General features: G+C 21.0%; 1 protein-coding gene across 1 annotated transcript in view; it reads right to left on the bottom strand.

Annotated features, from left to right (window-relative positions):
• Nucleotides 1-229: 229 nt before the first annotated feature.
• Nucleotides 230-21,591, bottom strand: part of LOC128960473 (protein starmaker-like) — a 35,990-nt gene continuing 14,628 nt past the window's right edge. The window contains exons 2-6 of the mRNA XM_054306565.1: nt 5,974-6,309; nt 2,879-3,034; nt 2,662-2,785; nt 1,849-1,973; nt 230-823 (exon numbers count right to left, since the gene is read on the bottom strand). Of these exons, the coding sequence (XP_054162540.1) occupies nt 260-823; nt 1,849-1,973; nt 2,662-2,785; nt 2,879-3,034; nt 5,974-6,147 (1,143 nt within the window). The 5' untranslated portion in view covers nt 6,148-6,309 and the 3' untranslated portion in view covers nt 230-259. The remainder of the gene's footprint in view (nt 824-1,848; nt 1,974-2,661; nt 2,786-2,878; nt 3,035-5,973; nt 6,310-21,591) is intronic.

Here is a 21,591-nt window from a genome sequence, read left to right as displayed (position 1 = left end):
GAAAATGACTTTAAAATGATTTGCGTTTTACTGTTAACACATTGAATGACTTATATTTACAGAAAGTTATTAAAAATTAATTATCATTTTTATTACTTAATATAAATTTTTATTTAATTTATTCGTAATCAATGTTTGTGTGAAATTTATTTTTAATATCACTAAAAATATCAAAACATCTTATTATTGTTTAAAATAATAAAAATTATTTATAATTGAATACATTAAATATGATTTGTTTAACATTAATTTATTTGTATTATTTATCACAACTGTTATCGTCATCAATCTCTCCCTCTTCTCTATCGATTTCATCATTTGAATGATAACTATGTGAGTCATTTGAATTGGTGTCGACATCAGAGTCTTGTTTAATATCTTTAACTTTACTATTCTTATCATTTTTATCGTCACTTTTTTCATAGTCATAACTATCACTAAAGTTAGATTTGTCTCCAATGTCTACATACTTAACCCCCGATCCTATATTTTCTTCACTATTATTGCTGTCATATGTTTGTGAATCTTCATTGAGGACATACTCATGCTTTGAATGTCCAGAGTTTTGATTATCATTAGTTGATTGACCACTTTGAGCGTTGGTGTCATCAATGGGTTGATCTTCGTTGTGGGCCTTCATGAGTGATCGTATAGCTCTGGCCCTAAACTCCAGTTCCAATATTTGCATTTGTGTCTTAGCAAACAAGTTTCTCCAGCCCTCGCCCTGTCTTTCATCATCGGTCATGACTTCATCGTCAGATGACGACTCTAACGACAATTCATTTGCCTGAACCTCTGCGTCCTTCACTTCTTTTATCAATTTCTAGTTACCATAAGAAACATCAATAAAAATCAATTAATTTTTCAAATTAAAAAATTAATTATTTAACAAAAAGTAAAATTTCGTTGTTTTGTTGTTAAAAACAATTTTATTGTAGAAAAAGCCCAAAAATATTTTTAAAATATAAGTCATAATATTTATTTTATTAGAAAACTTAAGTTTCAGTCACTATATTATTGTCGACCACTCCTTAAAGGGTGAGTCAAAATGAAATTCAGTTAATCTATAGGATAGTAAAAGAGTAATTATAAAATTATAATGTAATAAGTTTTGTTGATTTATTTAAACACCACTCAATAAACATAATTTAATAACAAACTGTAATAAAATACAACTAATAAATAGTTATTATAAATTTAGTCAAATATCAAATCAAATTAAAGTCAATTGAAAGTGATTACAATGAAACAGTAGTAAAGTGAATGAAGCGATTAAATTGAAAATACAATTGTTTTACATGTCTTTACAGCACTTTTCTGACCCTTTTCTTTGTCTCCTATTGTGTCCTAAAATGTGCTCAAATTAATTGGTTAAAGATATGGCTCATTGATTATCATAATTGTCTTCATTAAACTTATATTAAAAGGACTTTTCTGACAATAAGGGAATGGGATCTGACATCAGTAACATTATACAGCACTGTCTATACGTATATATTGTATCACATTTTGTTTTACCATTAAGAATCTTATTGTTAATTAATTGCACAATTAAAGTACTACTATTTATACCATAAGTACAATAAAAACAAAAACTACTACTACTAAGTAATAGTATCACTAAATTTATGCTTATATTTTTTCTAATTAATTTTAAACATAGTAATAATTATGTAAAATAATTTTATTTCAATAAAAAAATAAAATAATCATTAAATTCAAAGTTGAATATTGATTATCAATTTATATGAAACCTAAGTATGAAATTTAAATTTAGTTCATGTATTATTTGAGTTTTGAAAACAAGTAATAATTGTTAAAAATAATTTAAAAGCATAAATATCTTACTTTTTGTTGAAGTTGTTCACTGCCTAAGAAATCAGAGTATTCATTGTCATCAACTAAAAGTTGAATACTATCACCACTTGTTTTGTCACCAATTTTTTGCGATCTTGTTCTGTCATTATTATCATCTAATAAACAATAAATAAATAAAAATATCTACTTTTCTTAAGACTTAAGACTTAAAAGTTAAAAATTATATCATGTATTTGTGATTCAAATATAGTAATTCAATAAACGTGTTAACGTGTGGTTTATCTATCAGTGTGTTTGCAGTTATAATAAAACTGACGACTCGTAAACCTATATATATATTTAAAAGTCTAATTAAACCAACAATTAATATAAATCGCCGGAAAGGAAAATAGTTAAACAAAGTAAATATTAGACTTTTTTGTATTTCAAATAAAATAATGAATTAAATGAGAGACATAAAGAAAAAAGTTTAAGATTTTTTTTGACGAGTCATTCAATTTACTAAAAATACTCAAAAATTGAATGCAAATAATAAACAGTAAAAATTATGATATAATATATTCAAAAATTTCAGTTGAGGTTAAATGTATAGACGAGGAAATATTTAATTCAACTATTTTTTCCACAATTATTACTACTATTTCTCTAATTCACTATTTATTATAATTATTAATAAGCACTAATGTATACTATTTAGTATTATACCTGTATTATAATATATAGTAATTTAGGGCGTTTTTAAAGCTTATTTTGTTTTGTTTATGTTTTGTATATGAATGATATTTTTAGACAATATATTTGTTGAAATGATTTATTTTGATTATGACATTATAGCAGACTTACGGTTGACATCCGACTCACTATAGTTTTCAGGATCATTGCCGCCACAGATGTACTTTATTTTTGGTTTCGACATTATATTCAACTCTTCTAAACACATTTCCTTCAATTGATTCACCGAAAACTCCTAATCGATTAATTCAATGATAAATAGCAACAAATGATACGTAAGTTTATATATTTTTGATTATTTTAATTAATTTTGAAAAAAGTGAAATACTTTGAGTAATTCGGGAGTGAATGCCTTTAACTCCATAACCGTAAAAACAGAGAACAATTCATCGATAAGTTTAAGTCTGTGATCCGTTAGGTCCGAGAAAACAGTGATTTGTTTGGTTAGATCCAACTCATCACAAGTCCAATCACTTTTCATATACTATATATATATATGAAAGACAAACAAACCATATGTGAGTTGAGATTGCAATTAGAAAACTAAACAATAGGTCTCTGAATATTAAGCCATTAAATATAATATATAACTGTATTTAATGTGTCATTTAAGGCTCGCTTAAGATTGTTAGCCGGATCTCAATTATAGACCGTTGCAAATGACATACGTTATGTCTTCAGTTTATATATTATATATGTTATGCCATAAATCGTCTCCAATAATACAGTAATACTAATTATGAGCAAAATGTTTGAGCAATGCTTTTGTGAACTGAAATGTCCGGAAAAAAAGTTGAGATTAGAGAGTAATAAAAGGCAAAAAAGTTTACTAAACAATAATAGTTAGTATATTTGATATTAACTACAAAAAAAATCTATAATAACAGACATTTGTGTCACTTTTAAAGATACAAAACTATATGAATAAAACTGTTTTATGTACTCAAACATTATAAACATTATATAATTTTTTTGCTGCAAATCATCTCTCAGTCAGTCAGTCATCATTCAGGCATCACATGCATTGCCACTCGTAATGGCACTCATATCACACCAGTCTTTCCAAAACATTAAACAGCTTCCAGTGTCCACTTCTTTACCAACAAATACATATCAATTCTCTCTCTCTCTCTCTCTCTCTCTCTCTCTCTCTCTCTCTCTCTCTCTTTATTCACTCAATTTTCTATTATTTCATTTATTAAAATTTATTATTTATTTTTATCATTTATCTAAAATAGCTATAAATTAAATAAATATTTTTAAAATTACATACAGATAACTGATTTAATAATTAATTCCATTAAAATTATTTTAAATATCTGCAAAACAATAAATTTAAATATTATACAAATAACTATATATTCAAAATGTTATTATTTAGTTTAATAGCTTTAAAAATTGATAACAATATAAGTATTGCAATAATTAAAATTAATTTATACGATTTATTTTTTAAAATAAAGTAAAATATATATATACATAAATATATTTTGATTGAACTAAAACTAGTGTTGGCAATAAAATGAAATTTATAAAATAATAGAGACAATTCTAGAAAGTTTCTAAAAAAATATATATTTATGGCATCACCATTAATTTTGTTGTCTCGATATTTGTTATTTTGTAACAATACATTGTTTTTATAAGTAATAATTTAATATTATTATTATTATTTTAATTATTAATTAAAGTAAAAAATTAATAAATTTAATTGTATTAAACTATGATATATATAATAAAATGATGAATAAAACTTTACAAAACTGATATTATTAAATAATTATAATTATTTTATATATAGGTATCCCATTTTGTACTAAATTTATATAAAGTTGTATAATATTATATGTATAGAATTATATCTCATTAATACAGTATTATCTATAGATATGGAGATCCTATAGTATAACAATAAAGTTAAATTTCTATAGAAATTTATTCCTAGGAAATTTTCTAGAAACTTTCAATTTGCCCATCTCTAACTAAAACACAAATATTATTTTAAAATAATCATTTTAAGTTAATTTAGATAAATACTTATTTCTCTAAATAAAAAAATCAGAAATGTCATAATTCGTAATTTAAGACATATATATATAGAATATAGAATACATATATATATATAATTAAAATTAATGGCAACTAATTATTTAGAAGTTTTGAGTTTTAGAGTATATATAACTTATTAACAAAATGAACATAAATAACAAAAAATGTGTGTAAAATATAACGGTAAAGATTATAGTTTTAAGTATTAATAAGTCATTTTAAAATCCTTTATTAACAATTTTTTAAACAAAAAAATCTGATATTTTAATTAAGAAAACATTTTATTTTTACTGAATTTTGTTATTTTTAAGGATTACATCAAATAAAAGTATATTAAATTGAACGCACAGTCCGTATATCTAAGTGTCAACAATAATGAGTTGTGTTTTCAATAATCTTATGATTAGTGAAGACACGGCTGTATTGCCAAACAAATGCTTATAATATACTCAAATTAATACAAATTTTATTTTTATCACTAAATATAACTTTTATGATATAAACTGTGTTTATATATTAATTGTGTTTCTATTTATTGAAAAAACATCCATTTCTTTAACTAAATAAAATCACTATTCAATCTCTATTTTTCTTTCTTTCTTTCTTTCTCTCTGTAACACATAAACAGACACACACTTTAAAATATTGAATTTTAAATAAGACGTGAAACTTGAAAAAATCAATATTTAAATTTTTGATTTATGTGACTCGTTATATTAAAAAGTGCTAAAAAACAAATTTGTATATAAAAAGCATCGCTTTGTTTAGAGAAAAAGATGAGTTAGTAAATGATTAAATAACTGAGTGTTTGTATGTATGTATGTGTGTGTGTGTGTGTGTGTGTGTGTGAGAGAGAGAGAGAGAGAGAGAGAGAAAGGAGAGAAAGAAATAAGTAAAGTAAAACAAATTTATATATTAATAAAAATTTGAATTAATAAAAAAATCTAAATTATAAATTTATTAAAAATTGATTTTTTTAAATTCAAAAGTAAAATTAAAAAATATAAATCTTAAAATCTAAGTTTTTATTCATGAATTTTTTATGTATATATATATATTAAATATTAATATAACATAAGGTTTGTCTAAAAATACAGTAATCAATGAATGAAATATAACTTAAGTTTGAATGATTGAGATTTATGATCAAAGTTTTTCTTTTGTTAGGCAATACTCATGACATAAGTTTACTAAATATATGATAAATAATAATATTGTTAACAATTTTATGTAACAAAGTCTCCAAACACTAAAAGTCTTTTAATAGAAAATAATAAAAACAGAGAGAAAATAATAATTAGTTGTCTATAAGCTATAAGAGAAAGTTAGATATAACTAGTGTTATGTATTTGATATGAAATACTTGTATATCACCTCATGTGCTGATGAGGCATATATAGCACCCCTTCGTAAATGTTTGGCAACTCTTCTCGATTTCTTCTGTTGATGGTTTGCATCAGTAGTGTTGGCAGTAGTGGTACTGTTGTCTGAACTCATGGGTGCTCTCTTGCAATCACTGCTGACTAATGGATCCAACGATCGTTTCATTATTAAGTTTATATTATATGATAGACTGCTTTCTTCTTATGCTTTATGTAGCGGTCAGTTGATAGTCAACTCCTTGTGAAGCAATTATTTTTTTGCATTCAATCTGTTCGTTAATTTAGTCACTATTGCCGTCCCTTTTGTCTGGATGTGCAACTGTGCGGTCTATCAATCAATATATAAATACTATAATTAAGAAGATATACTGTCACTCGTTTCAAATAACTGTTTGTCATGTTAGCCAACCATCAACTCTACTCTATTTCTTACTCTCTCTCTCTCTCTCTCTCTCTCTCACTCACTCACTCACTCATTCATTCACTCACTCACTCACTCACTCACTTACTCATTCTCATTGTGTGTATATATATATATTGCAATAGCGATATCGTAATCAACAAAAATAAGTCAAATAAGAAAAACAAATCCAAACTACTCTAATGTATCTCTCATTTGATATAGTCTTGTATAAAGTTGAAGTATAGGAGTAGTGATGCGATACATCAGTATATATTGTATAAAAATTATATAAATTTATAACTTATACATGTACAATGTATATGTATATGTATATGTATATGTATATGTATATGTATATGTATATGTATATGTATATGTATATGTATATGTATATGTATATGTATATGTATATGTATATGTATATGTATATGTATATGTATATGTATATGTATATGTATATGTATATGTATATGTGTGAGCTGAAGATTTTAATTAAATTTTTTTAATAACTATTTTATGACAAAATTGTAAATTTGATATAAAAGGATAATTAGAACAAAGGAATGCTATAATAATTGAAAAACTAATTTAAATGTTGAGTTATATAACAATGAATTAACTAATTATGAATAGATATTTTCCTTTTTTGCTGTTATCTTCTAAAATAACTTATTAAGTGATAGACTTAAAACATGAAAAGTATTGATTGAATGTTTGGTATATCATAATTGCAAAATAGGTATTTAATTTAAAACACTATTTTATAGAATAACAATAATATTAAATACAATTTGTTTGTTTATAATTCACTTTTCAAATGTCGCACAAAAACAATTTGTAATGATTTACATATATTTCAGTAAACATTAATTTGTTTATTTCTGAGGTGTCTTTAGATCATAATTTTCAAGAGTCCTATCACTATAACAATAAAAGTCTGATTACTTTAGACTCGTCAAGTGATATATTATTATACTATACAACTCCTTCACGTTTAGAGTAAAAACTATATACTATATAATACTATTAATATATATAAATATACGGTATATAAATTTATACATAATATGATGTATATATTGAAAAATTGCTTTTAGTCACTAAAAACTCACTAAAAAACTAATTCATAAATTATTCTCAAAGCGAATACTAATTAAGTTTTCAAACTCTCTCTCCCTTTAAGTATAGTATATATAAAATAGTATATATGTATAAACTCACACTCAATCTTAATATCAAATTACATCATGAGATGAAAAAAGTTTTAAAAAGTTTTTTATATTAAAACATTACAATATATTTATAAATATAAAATATATGCATATATTAATCTCTCACTCTCAAAGCACATCATTAGCATTAACAGTAGAGAATATACTATTAAATAATATTTTATATGTTTTTATATATAAATGATTTCACTTTGTGGTGAAAAAGAGGATCATTATATATACTAATCGATTTAATAAAACTAACTGTATGTATATGTATAAAAGTGTCAATGCTATGCAAAACTACATATGAGTTATCAAACATTTAGTCTTAAAATAATTTTCCCTCTAATCTAAAGCAAACTAATTTAAAACTTTTTGACAAAACGTTAATAATATTACATGAAAACTAAAACACAACAACAAGTCTTCTAAAAATCGTAAAAATATAGCAACAATTGTGTATTTTAATAAATAACACAAAAATCAGTAATTAACAGATAACAGTTTTTATATTATTTTTTGACCACTCACTTCATTTGATAAACAGTTAATATTAAAAAACAATATATTAATATTTAATATTAAATAAAAAATTTAAAAAGTATACTAATAATCGACAAGATATAACTGAATTTGAGTTTAATTTAGAAATACGATATAAAACTTAATCATTTATACGTTATTTTACAGTACTGTAACTAAGTTTGTTATTTTTTTCCTAATTCAATGTAAATTAATAAAAAGTAATATGTATTTAATAGTAAAAATATTGATATATTATTATTTAACTATAACTTAATTCTATAAATTGATATTTTATGTATATAATATATATATATATATATATATAATATTGATATTACTGGACTATCAATATATACAGTATATAATTTATATATAAAATAAATTTACATTATGTAGTCCATAATAATTGTTAACTAAGACTGTCGTAAAAATTTGGGGCACGTATTGAATGATTGTGTCATAAAAGCACATACACTCTATGTTTTAATGTTTGGTTATTTTTGATGACTTTAATCGTTAAAATATTCATTTTTGAACATTTTATTTCATACTTTCATTATTTGCAAACTTTATTATTATTATATATCATTACAAACCATATAAAGATTTAGTTTTACACTAGTCTAACATTTTTAATATGTAATATATAAACAATGTTTTATATTATATTAACGTTTTATCAAATCATTTGCTCTCAAAATTTCTCTCTTTTATACATTTTTAATGATTATTTCATTTAAACAATAAAAACTAGAAAAACATTCATTAGTTTGCGAGACACACATTATTTTACAAAACGACGGGAAATGAAATTTTTTGCTATTTAATATATATATATATATATATTTTAACAATAAAAATAAATATAAAAACTAAACGCAAATGACTTAAAAATACATTTATGTGTCCATACCTTATACTTTAAAATGAATGCTATAATAAATGTCGTAAAGCAAACAACTATTGAGATAAAAGCAAATAGAGTTCACATAACTGTTATATAAAATATGTAAAATTTCTACTACAGTATTAGATTCATTAGAAAATGTGTAAATTAAAATTTTTACTAATATTTTCCTATATTCTTTAAAATAACAAAATATATTAAAAGTGATTCATATCGTAAAATATAAAAAACTTATATATTTTTAATGTTTGGTTATCTATTTTGATGAACACATTAAAATCCTCGTTAAACATAAAACATTTTATGTTATATAAGAAATTATCACAAAAAAAAAACTAATGACAAATAAATAGTTGTCATAAAATAATGATTAGTATTTGTGGGCGAATTCATCTAAAATTTATCTTATCTTTAAATGTAAAAAATGATTTCTCTATCTCTTTTCAAATACGAAAGTAAAACTCGAAAACATTGTGTATTAACTATAGCTTAAATGATATACTCTTTTAATATTAATACATAATTTTACTAAAATCAAAATTACAATAATAATAATTTTAATAAATTTTTCTAATCTATGTTAATAATCAACAAAATGTTCAATTTAAACTTATAATACTCATAATTGCATTTATATTAAAAATATAAAGTTAAAAAAATATATTCAATTTTAAACACTTTGTTTATATTATTATTATTTACATTATAAAAACAAAATTTTTGTATAAATTCATGACATTATAAAAAATTATTATTATATACTATACTTTAACATATACATTTAAATTTAAAAATATTTTTTTATTATACAATTGCAAATATACAATATAACTCGCAAAGTATTTAATTGTAACATAAAAATGCTAAATAACAATATAGATGAATACAAAAATATAATAACACAAAAAGTCTAATTAATAACATTATAATAAGTTATATTATTTATTCTATAATTAAATATAAATTAAGTCTAAAAATACTCTTTTGATAAAAAAATAATTTTAATCAATAATTTAAAAAAATAATATTTAAATTTACATATATATTTATAAAATTAAAATAATTTTAATATTGAAATGTAAGAACCGATATCTACTATATTTACGGTATACGTTGTTTTGTAATTTGATTGCAGTCCCAAATGAAATATATTATCCTAATATATTACAGTATCTAAATATATATATATACACATACAGGTACATTACTTAATTATATTAATATGTCTTCAAAATTAGAAACTTGTTTTGTTTGTATGAAAAACCTTACATAATATAAGTGTCATAACATAGCTATATCTGTTGTATAAACCAATCAAAACAGTCATTTAATTAAGAAAAGTTTTTTGACAAATATTTTCTGAATATTTTCCATAAAAATAATTAAAAAATGTACTCAATTATATGTATAAAAAATATATAAAATTATCAAAATATTTATATAAAAGTTTATATCAAAGTTTTTTCAAGTGTTTGCAAATATACTATATATATATATATACTGTATATATAAATATAATTAGGTAGAAATATTTACAGCTATAAAAATCAATGTAATATTATTAATAAGGGAGTGAGTCCTCATTTGTCGATTGCTTTTTAGTTAAACTATAATTTAATTAACTTTATATTCATTTTTTTCATCGCAATAAAATTATTTGTGCAAATCATATATGTGTTTGTTTAATGTTTTTAAATAAAATAAGACAAAAAATTGACAAAAGTTTTGCAATAAATTTATACTATTTTGTAATTATATTTTAATATCAAATAATTATAAGAATATCATCCATAAGTTATTTTTTATAATTTTAATTATTAGCTAATAATATATAAGTAATATACAATTAAAAGTGTCCTAAATTATTGAATTAATTTATTAAATAACTACAAATAATTAATAATTATAATAATAATAATTATTTTCCATAATCTTTACCCAATAATTTATAAAGTATCATCACCATTTTTAAACAAATTGTATTTTTTGCAAAAATGTAATTAAGACTTTTGACAGTATCTTAAATTATTTATTATTATAAATTATTATTAATAAATTTTAAAAACTAAATTAAATGATATTCTGTTAGTCCACTAATAGTGATATATGGTTAATAAGAAACGACTTTTTATTCTAATTTTTCAATCTTTTTATGGGTTTTTTTTCAAACATTTTGCAGTACATTGTGATCAAAAAATTATTACAATTATTTTTTATTAAAACTATAGTTTAACAAATCATTTATTAATTTTTAAAATAAATGTTAATTTATATACAGTAATTACTAAATTAAAAAAATATTTTTACCCATCTGATAAATTATTGAATAAATATTATATTTACGACAATTATAAACTTTTTTCAAAAAAAATCTTTATTTAAACTTTAAATTATATTTTAAATTTTCATTAATCTTTTATAGAAACTATGAGATATAATTCAATGAAATTAAGTTTATATATTTTAGTTGGACAGAAATAATTGTAGTTATCTTATAAAAATAATTGCAAGCAATAATTCATTATTTTGTAAACATGTATCTTCACAAACATATTTTATACCATTATAATTTAGTAAGTTTACATGTATTGTGTATAATGTTTTTAAAATAATATTAATAATTATTATTAATTTAATTATTATTATAGTGTAAAAATATACGCCATATAATGTCATGAATTGAATGTTTTAGATATTAAATATAAATAAAAGTAGTACCAAATTATAATTCAACTCATAAATAATCAATTAGTAAGTGAAAACAAAAATAAATTATAGATATATTATAGTCTTAATTCAAATTAGTTGAATACAATAATTATTTTAAAATTTAAGAAAATCTTTTAAGAAACTTTTACAGTAGATTTCTCTTTATAATTTTATAAATTCCTTTTAAGTAAATCATAAATAAAAATATTTCTAACAAAATGATATATAATTGTAATAAAAGTATTGTTTTTACTCGTAAAATAGGAAAACCACTCGATTTGTATTCAATGAAACCGATAATTAGTCTTAAAATCTGAAACTTAAGTAAAACTGTATGAAAACACACAAAATATAAGTCAATATCAGAGACCAACCGATATTTAGATTTTTAAATTCCCTAAACATTTGTTTAAATGTGCTGAAAAATATTTCATTAGTAATTTATATCAATTTTCATTAATCAAAGACTAATATAAAAATAAATTTTAATAAATAAATTTATTAGAGATTTTATTATTATCTAATTTAAAAAAAATCAATTTATCATGTGTTCATAAAACATATCTTAAAAATTTGTTGATATTTTAAATAAATAATTATCTGTTGTATAATATAAGGTGATTAAACTTAACATAAAATGAGTTGAGGGACTGATAAGTATATAAAACAAAAAAAGTAAGGGATTGTAAAGTTTTGGATCAAATTATCAATGCTTTTCAAACACTTTAATATATAAAAATAAATATTAATTCAAATTTATAGAGACAGCAACCAAACAATTAACATAAAAATAATAGACGCTTCACATGAAATTAGAGTATAAAATAAAGAAAAGTTAAAAAATAGAAAAAATTCAATTAATATGAGTAAAAATTATTGAAATAATTGTGAGATGAATATCAAAGGGAGAGATAATGAGAGATGAATCGTATGACTGCTTAGGAATTTTATTGCAAAAAATTCATTACTTGATTGTTATAAATATGAATATAAGAAACAATAGGAGCAAAAAATGAGAGAATAAGCCAAACGGTGTGTATTAATAAAACTAAAACAACAGAATATTCTTTAAGATTTAATATAAGACTCGATGAGTGAAAAAGTGAATAAAACACCACTAAAATCATTATACTTTTAAAATTGCATTCAAATTAAGGCAAAACTTTTATGTTTAGCCTAACTTAAAATCAATGAAAATGCTAACAAAAAATTAATTAAATTTTCCTAATATTATATTTATACTAATAATAATAATATAAGTTCATTGTTTTGATAAATATATAATAAATAAATTTATATTTTTCCCTTATATAATAAATCCTTGAACTATAATACTGTATTTTTATGTTCAACTCATAAATTTATCAATATTTTATATAATTTTCATTTTTACAAACAAATATATATACATTACAAAAATCATTGAAACATAACGTAAAATTATATAAAGGTATATACAAACTATATAATAAAAGTTAAGTAAAATTATTTAGAAATATAAATTTATAAATAATTATTATTGTTATTAGTAAAGCTTATAAATATTTTAAAAAATTGAAAATGATTTATTAAAATATAAAATCTACATATACTAGTCATAAATGTGAAACTAATATTATCGAAATTGAATTTATTATTAAATATAATTTATCAGAAATTTTTACAAAAATATAAATAATAACTAATACTAATATTTATAATAATAATTTATCAAAATATTGACTATTTTTTGATTATCAAAATTGCATAAAATATATTTAAGTATTGGTTTCTAAAATTACATTTTAAATGAAAAATTACAGTATTTTAATATGAGTTTGAAATGAAAATTAAATCCAAAATATGCTTAAATACAGTATTAAAACTAATAAATTTTTAAATTCTGTAACAAACATTTATAATAAATGTTGATAAAATTATTTTTTAAAGATAAAAATAAATTTTAGTAAATTAATTGAATATATAAAAACGAGTATTAAATTCAGTGATCGTTATCTTATTATCGGATAATTAAAAATTAAAAACAAACAAAAACCAGAATAACTGCTGATTATAAACATTAATAAACAACTTTCAAATCTGCATTATGTATATATTGTAATATAAAATACACATTTTTGGGCAATAAAAATAAGAGATGAATAAATTTGTCTCATATATACATAATTGTGGTAATAAAATGAGCTTTTAATGGATTAAAAATTATAGCCTACTATCATATAAGTGTTTGGTCAACAAATAATGGCTTTATTATCGTTAAACACAAGTGTGAAAACAATAAGAAAACTATTTTAACTATACTGTCATGTAATACGTGTTAATGCTTACTATCTATCATTAGACTAATATATCTCAAACCGGGATATTTCGGCTACGGTTTCATTAATATAAAAAGTAGAGTCATATAAAAACATTAAATATTGTTAAATCAATTGCAAATTTTAATCTCTTTCAAATTATATATAAAGATATAAAGTTATTTTATAAATTTATATTTTATGATAATTTTTATAATGAGCTGTTGATCGGTCCAAAAAAAGAGCTCTGACTGTACCTTATTGTCAGAGAAACTGCATTGTATTCAATAGTCTCAATACAGTTAATACAGTTAGTGCTAAACTATACAATATGTATACTGTTTTAAGTCGCTATTGCTTTTCATCGCTTATTTATATTTAAAAGATTATCATTGAATAAACGCATAAAAGTTTATAAATCACTAAAAAATTTAAATAAACTTTAAATAAACAAAATAAGTCTAAGTTGGAAACAAATTATTTCAATTAAGTTATAGATTATATTTTTACTTTTATTAATTTAAAATCAATTACTTAAATTTTAACCATTTTTTTAATATTGAAATCATTGATCGGCTTTTTGAAAACTTAAAAAGTAGTAAATTGAGTATTTAAATGAACAAATCTAACTTAATGTCAGAAAATACTATTAATAAATGTATTAAATTATTATCATTTGGAAAATTTTATTTTAAGTAAATATTAATTGATTGTCAAACAAATTATATTATTAATATAAATTGGATAATACTATAAGGGATGATTCACATAATACGTCAGCACTTGTGGGAGGGGGTGTCGGCCTAAGCGAACTTTTACGAATGAGGCGGAGGGAGGGGTAAAGACCTTGAGAACGATCGCATTTAAATAATTTAAGAAATTTAAAGAATTAATTTTTATCAAATATAATCTTTTGATAACAACGGTTTGATAAGAAATTTTGAATAAATAATTTTATATTAATATTGAATAAAAAGTTTTATTTCTAGTTTTTGCAATACAGTGTATTTTAAAAGTAAAACTAATTTTATGAAATATTCATTTAAATCATTATTTTATTGTTTAAATTAATTGATTTCAAACTCATATAAGACTTATTCCGTGACTGACCGAAAGGGGTCAGCAATGCATGATTTAAACGATTGGTTTAATTTTAATTAAATTATTTATAAATATAATAGTATTTTATTTTATTTCTTAGGGGTGGGGGTTAGGTACATGCAAACATAGTCTAGAATCTACTCTAGATTTTTTAAAAAGTGCGAACGTAATATGTGAATCACCCCTAAGTAGTTTATAAATCGATTACTATACAGTATATTTAATAAATATAAAAATTAATATTTAATAGTAATTATATATTTTTAATATTAAAAATACACTGTTATATCCAACTTGTAAGTTAAGTAATAGTTAAAAACCTTTTTTTTAATTTCATCATAAATTATCATTTTAATAAATTTTTATTAATCATTCTACAGTTTATGCTAATAATTATATATTTTAAAAATTAATTTTTAATACATAGTGCAATATTTACAGTATATTATTAATACATAGTCTTTGATTTTATTTTTCTAATTATAATAAAAATTAATGAAAACTTAAAATTTTAAAAGTCTATCCTATCTGTGACACAATTTTGAGTATTAAGTGAAAGTTTGAATAACAATTGTTTAGTCGATGTTATAAATAACCATTTGATTAACAAGTCTTGAGCTAAACAGTACTCAGTCTTAAGTCATTTTTATAAATAATTGTCAATTTTTGTCAATAATTGTAAACAATATATTTCAAGTGTTTCTGAAAATATGATATTTTCTAACAAATTCAATATTTTCCAATTAATAATTTAATGGTTAATTACTTTTTAAATTAAAATACTAAATAATATTTACTTCTAATTCAGTTTATGAATATTTATTTGAAGTTTTAAGCAGTATATCTATTCAATAAAAATTAAATAAAGTATAAAATTAAAAGATAATTTTCTAGAAAGGTTCATAAAATGTTTATAATACTGTAATACAATATTATTTATTTACTTTATATTATCAACATTATGATCGATTACATTTTGCAATATAAAACTAATATTGTTTAAAATGTCAAAAGATTATTATTATTATTACTAATTTTATTATATAAAAAATTTATGTTTTAACACTATTTATTTCAAAGTATAGTCATAAAATGTTTTTCCATAAAATAATTGAAAAAATAATGAGCGATTGAACCGATATTATAGAATATATATAATGATAATTAAAAACTTTAATTGCATTATATATTTAGTATAACATTTTGCTAATAAACATAATACTTTAACTTTAGAGCCCATAATATACTTCATTAATAAAATAATTGAAAACGTTTTAAATGTTTATAAAGTTAAAAGAAAAGTTATCGCTTATTATTAAAATATAATTGAAATTTTTTGAAATTTATAGGAGTGGCTCTCATTCAGCAATTGTTTTGATGTTCAAAATAAAAGCCAATTTTAGAGAAGAGGGAGAAACTCCTTGTTTTCATACAAAATGATAATATCTGTAAATTTTTTAGAGCCAAAACATATAAGAGATTCAAAACTTTAATTATTGGCTCAAAACTGTCGGCTCATAAGCTTATAAATCAATTTGTTTCCAACCCTTACAAACATTACTTTTCATCACACAAACAAAAGAGGAGAGAGAGAGAGAGAGAGAGAGAGAGAGAGAAAGAGAGAGATACTACAAACTTTGTTGTCTCTCAAAATATGTTTTAATTTAATGTAAATTCTGTGTTGACTACAGAATATTTTGCTCTAAAATATATTATTTTCTAAATTCTTTAATATTATATATCATTTTGTATTTAATATAAATTTCATATAAAAAGGCTTCAAAACAAAAAGTTTAAATTCACATGGATTTGAATAAATTAAAACATAAATTTTAATACATTTAGATTGAAAACAATGACTCAAATATTTCAAATTATAAAAATGATAAATGTGTTTAATTTAAGCCATAAACTGGTTTATTAAAGAAAATATAATTTACGGAAAACACCAAAAACAACACAATATTAAAAAATAAAAGTTTAATTATAAGTTGTTTTTATTGGCAGAAAATTAAGATTTAATGCCTTCACATATAGTATAAAATCTTTGTATGTATGGTAATAATTTAATAAATAAAAAATTATAAAATTAAAATTAAAATTTTACATTAATTTAGTTTTATTTTTATAATAAGTTGGTTGCTTTTAAACAAAGTCTATGTTTGAATAATTCATATTTTAGTTTTTAGTTTCACCAAAGTTTGCGTATCAAATATGAAACTATATTTTAATTGTTTTTCTACTAAAAACAACTCTTCAATTCAATTAATTGCTTTGTGTTTTACATGAAACCTATTGAACAATAATTCAATGAACTATAAAAATAAAAATATAGTTCATATAAGAATAATTTTAATATTAATATATTGTAACAATAGATGTTACACACAATAAACTATATGTTGTATCAATGATTAATTAACCACTAAATGATCACTCATTTTATATGCATTTTGTTATTCTGTTTATTTTAAAATTATATATTAAATCATTTATATTTTATAAAATTTAAAATGTGTATTCAAAGATATATTGGAAATTATATTTATAATTAAATTAAACTAAAAAAGTATAGATTCCAAAATAAATATATTTAATGACTAAAATAAATAAATATTAACATAAAATCTTGATATCCATATACAATAATAATTTTATATATCATATCAATCCTAAAATATAAATAATAATAATAACACAAAATATTTGCTTTTAAAACAAATGATTTGACTTTTCTTCAAATTATATGTCGTTTCTATAATTTCTATAATAAATAAGAAATATAAAATAAATTAGTTATAAAAAAGCAATAAATTTAACTTTTGCTAAACATTTCAATATTTAAAGTCATCACTTAAGTCATATGCGTTGTGATTATCATTACTTTTGCTTTATTTCAATGAATCTAATGAAATGCAGTACTTTTCTATTATTATTAATATTATTATTAATAATGTATAACTTGTTTTAAAAATAAAATAAATCAAAATATAGACTTAATACCTTAAAAGTACATATATGTATTACTTAAAGATATGACACTTAATTATAACAATCGAAAGCATGAAAATGTAAAAATTATTTTTAAGTAAAAATTTTATTTATTTTTCAAGGTTTACGACTCATTCATATTGTTTTGTTTTGTCATCATTTTATGTAATATAATGACTTTAAATGAATAATAGAGTACAATGTTTTAATTATTATTAAATTTAGCCAATAATATAATATATAAATACATATACTGTTGCAAAGTCTCTAAATTCATAACATCTTTTTATATATGTTTTTCATTTTTTACGAAATAAATTATTGTTACTTTTCATTGATTATTTGATTTTTTACAAATCATTCTCATTATAAAAAATTGTTATCTTATTTATATTCAAAATTACATTATTTCAAAATATGATAATTTTTAGTAAAAAATATTAAAAATATACTAATAAACTTAAATATTATACAATATCAATATTTTTATTGTATGTTAATAAATTAAGATAGCTAATGCATAAAAAATTATATATTTAATATCATATATAATATATATATACAGTATATTAAATATAAAAACAAAATAGCCATCAAAATACTAATAAAATAATATAAATAAATCATAACTTTAAAAATAACAACATTTTTATGTATTTGTTTACTCGTTCAATATTTTTTGCTTATTTCAATTCATTTTATTTATAAATATATTTTATTTATTTTTTTGCAAACAAACGATTGAATTGTCAATAATGATAATAACAGTGTATGTCATAAACAGGGATCATATTGAAGGCCTGAAACAGCAAAACACGTGGCCTTTGATTTTGAAAATATTGTGTAAAGAGTGGAGAGAGAGGACCAGCCGTTCTCTACTATAGCTGAGACCAGACATACAGCTGTTCCTCTCAAATGAGATACAGATATATATATAATACATAATACGAGCCAATTCTCAAAACACAACTCAACCCGAAATATGCCGTTTATTGACTGGCATTCACTTGTGTTAACCCAGACTCAAAACAGTTATAACAGTAAAGCCTTTCAGACATATATCTCCCCCACAATTGTCATATTTTTTCGACAAATTTTGATAAAATAGTAGATTTCATACCTCTAAGTGCTTGAACTAGTGATGTATTTAGAAAACATACTTAACATTGAATTTTTATACAACAAATACCACATTTTATTAATAAGTTACCAATCGATTAATAATATTAAACACTTTATATAACAATAATAATCTATGATTCAAATAAATAAATAATGTAATAGATTTGTATTATAACACTTATTTATCTTTTAACTAAAAAATAGATTTTAATGATATATGATTTATGACATAATGTCATATATTTTTCAATCATTTATTTGATATAAAGATTAAATCCATATAAAAATTTTGTACAAACAATGATTGAATTTTAATTAAAAAACATTGCAATCATTTAATATTAGTTTATAATGTTTAATAAAAAAAACTATTATTAACATTAAACATACAGTCTGTAAAAAAGAGTTGAAATTTTAATGAAAAAATGCAGAAATATTTTAATTGAAGACATGAAGCAAATAAAAAGTTGAACTAAAATGAGATATGGGATCGGCTTCTATGAAATAGAGAGCACTCTTTATCACACACACACACACACACACACACACACACACACACACACACACACAACATACATACATACATACACACACATACATACACACACACACACACACACAATAAAATTGGGAAAATATTCTCGCTCTTCAATCAATTTAGAAATGGTTTCAACAAAACTAACAAATGTTTAAAAATAACTGTCTATTTGAATGAATGAGTAGTTGTAAACGTAATTGAATAAAGAAAAGTTGATTTTCAAAACTATTAAACTATAATTTAGTAAAACAAGTAGTACTTCTTTAACCAAATGTTAATTTAATGTTTAAGAAAAATATATTATGTGTTTGACATTACTTAAAAATAATATATACTGTAGTATCGCATTGCAGGGGAACTGGAGTTTTGCGTAGCGCCCACTTTATTGCTACTAATCATACACTAAATATATACATAAATATATTCACTTAATATACTATATATATATTTATGTGATTAAGGATTAAGTCTACCGTAAAAAAAAGATTTTTATTTCATTGAAAATATGAAAAATCAAAAACTGATTTAATATTCAATAGATTTAAAAATTATAATATAATGATAATAATGTTAAAGTTTATGTGAATATACAGAACGATATGTTGTTTTAATAGAGTCATGAGTCTCGTGTTTATATATTTATATATCATATAATTATTTATGATATATATTAATATATTATATAAGGCATACAATAATTTGCGTGTTTTCACGCCATTTACAATCGACTCTAATCGTCACAAATGATTGCAAATAATTTCTCTTTCAAACCATTAAATTGTAATTTTATATAAATTTAGCCACTATTTAATGGTTTGGACAGTTAGAAAAAGCTTAAAGAAAAATATAGTAAAACTGTGAGTAATATAAATAGTAAAGAATACTATGAATCGGTCAATCAAATTATAATTATACTAATAAGTAATTATGGATTCAAACTTACAAAACATAGCTATATATATTAATTTATAATAAAATATTGCAAATTATTATTACAATAATAAAATCGTCAATTATTAATATTTTGAAAAGCTCTTCAAAATAAAACTACATATAAAATAGGAATCAATGAGTATTAAAGTAATAAAAAATAAGAGAATATCGAAAAACTCATTAATTTTTGTTCATTATTTTTAGTCATAATCTTTTTTAACGAAAAGAAAACCTAAAATATTGATTAGTGAAGTGTTAGTTAAGAGACAGTAGAGATAGGCATTGCATTTCAACTGAAAAACTAATTTAAACGAACAAAACGATCCATAAATAAAAAATTATGTAAATATCCTATAATACTATTAATTAAAAAACTTTTTTTTAAAAAAAGTTTTGAATATTATGTATACATATAGTACTATAGATGAGAAGAGTTATATTATATACACATAAATATATATAGCCTACGAGTTAAATATATGCATATATGTATAGATATAACTCATATATACATATACATATATGTATATATATATATATATAGCATGTATATAAAGCACATTAGTTAAGCTCAATGAATAAGTTGTTGCAAAACTTTTATTAATTTGCTTAAGCTTTCATTTTTTCACTTTTTATATATAAAGTAAAGTATACACTGTTTTTATATGTATATTTTCAACTAAAAGAGTTAAATATTAAAATATTATATATATTACCAAAATATACTTTTTTAACACAATATAAAGTAATACAAATTTATACCATTGAAGGAGTCTTATGGTAATCAGTCGGAGAGAGAGAGAGAGAGAGAGAGAGATCCCAACAAAATATTATAATAAGTTTAGTCAGAGAAAAATTAATTAATTACGT

The sequence above is a fragment of the Oppia nitens genome, unplaced genomic scaffold, assembly GCF_028296485.1.
Source record: "Oppia nitens isolate AA-2021 unplaced genomic scaffold, nextdenovo-longstitch-racon4-pilon3 scaffold4_pilon_pilon_pilon, whole genome shotgun sequence".
NCBI classification, from domain to species: domain Eukaryota; kingdom Metazoa; phylum Arthropoda; class Arachnida; order Sarcoptiformes; family Oppiidae; genus Oppia; species Oppia nitens.
This window is presented reverse-complemented; position numbering and strand designations above follow the sequence as displayed.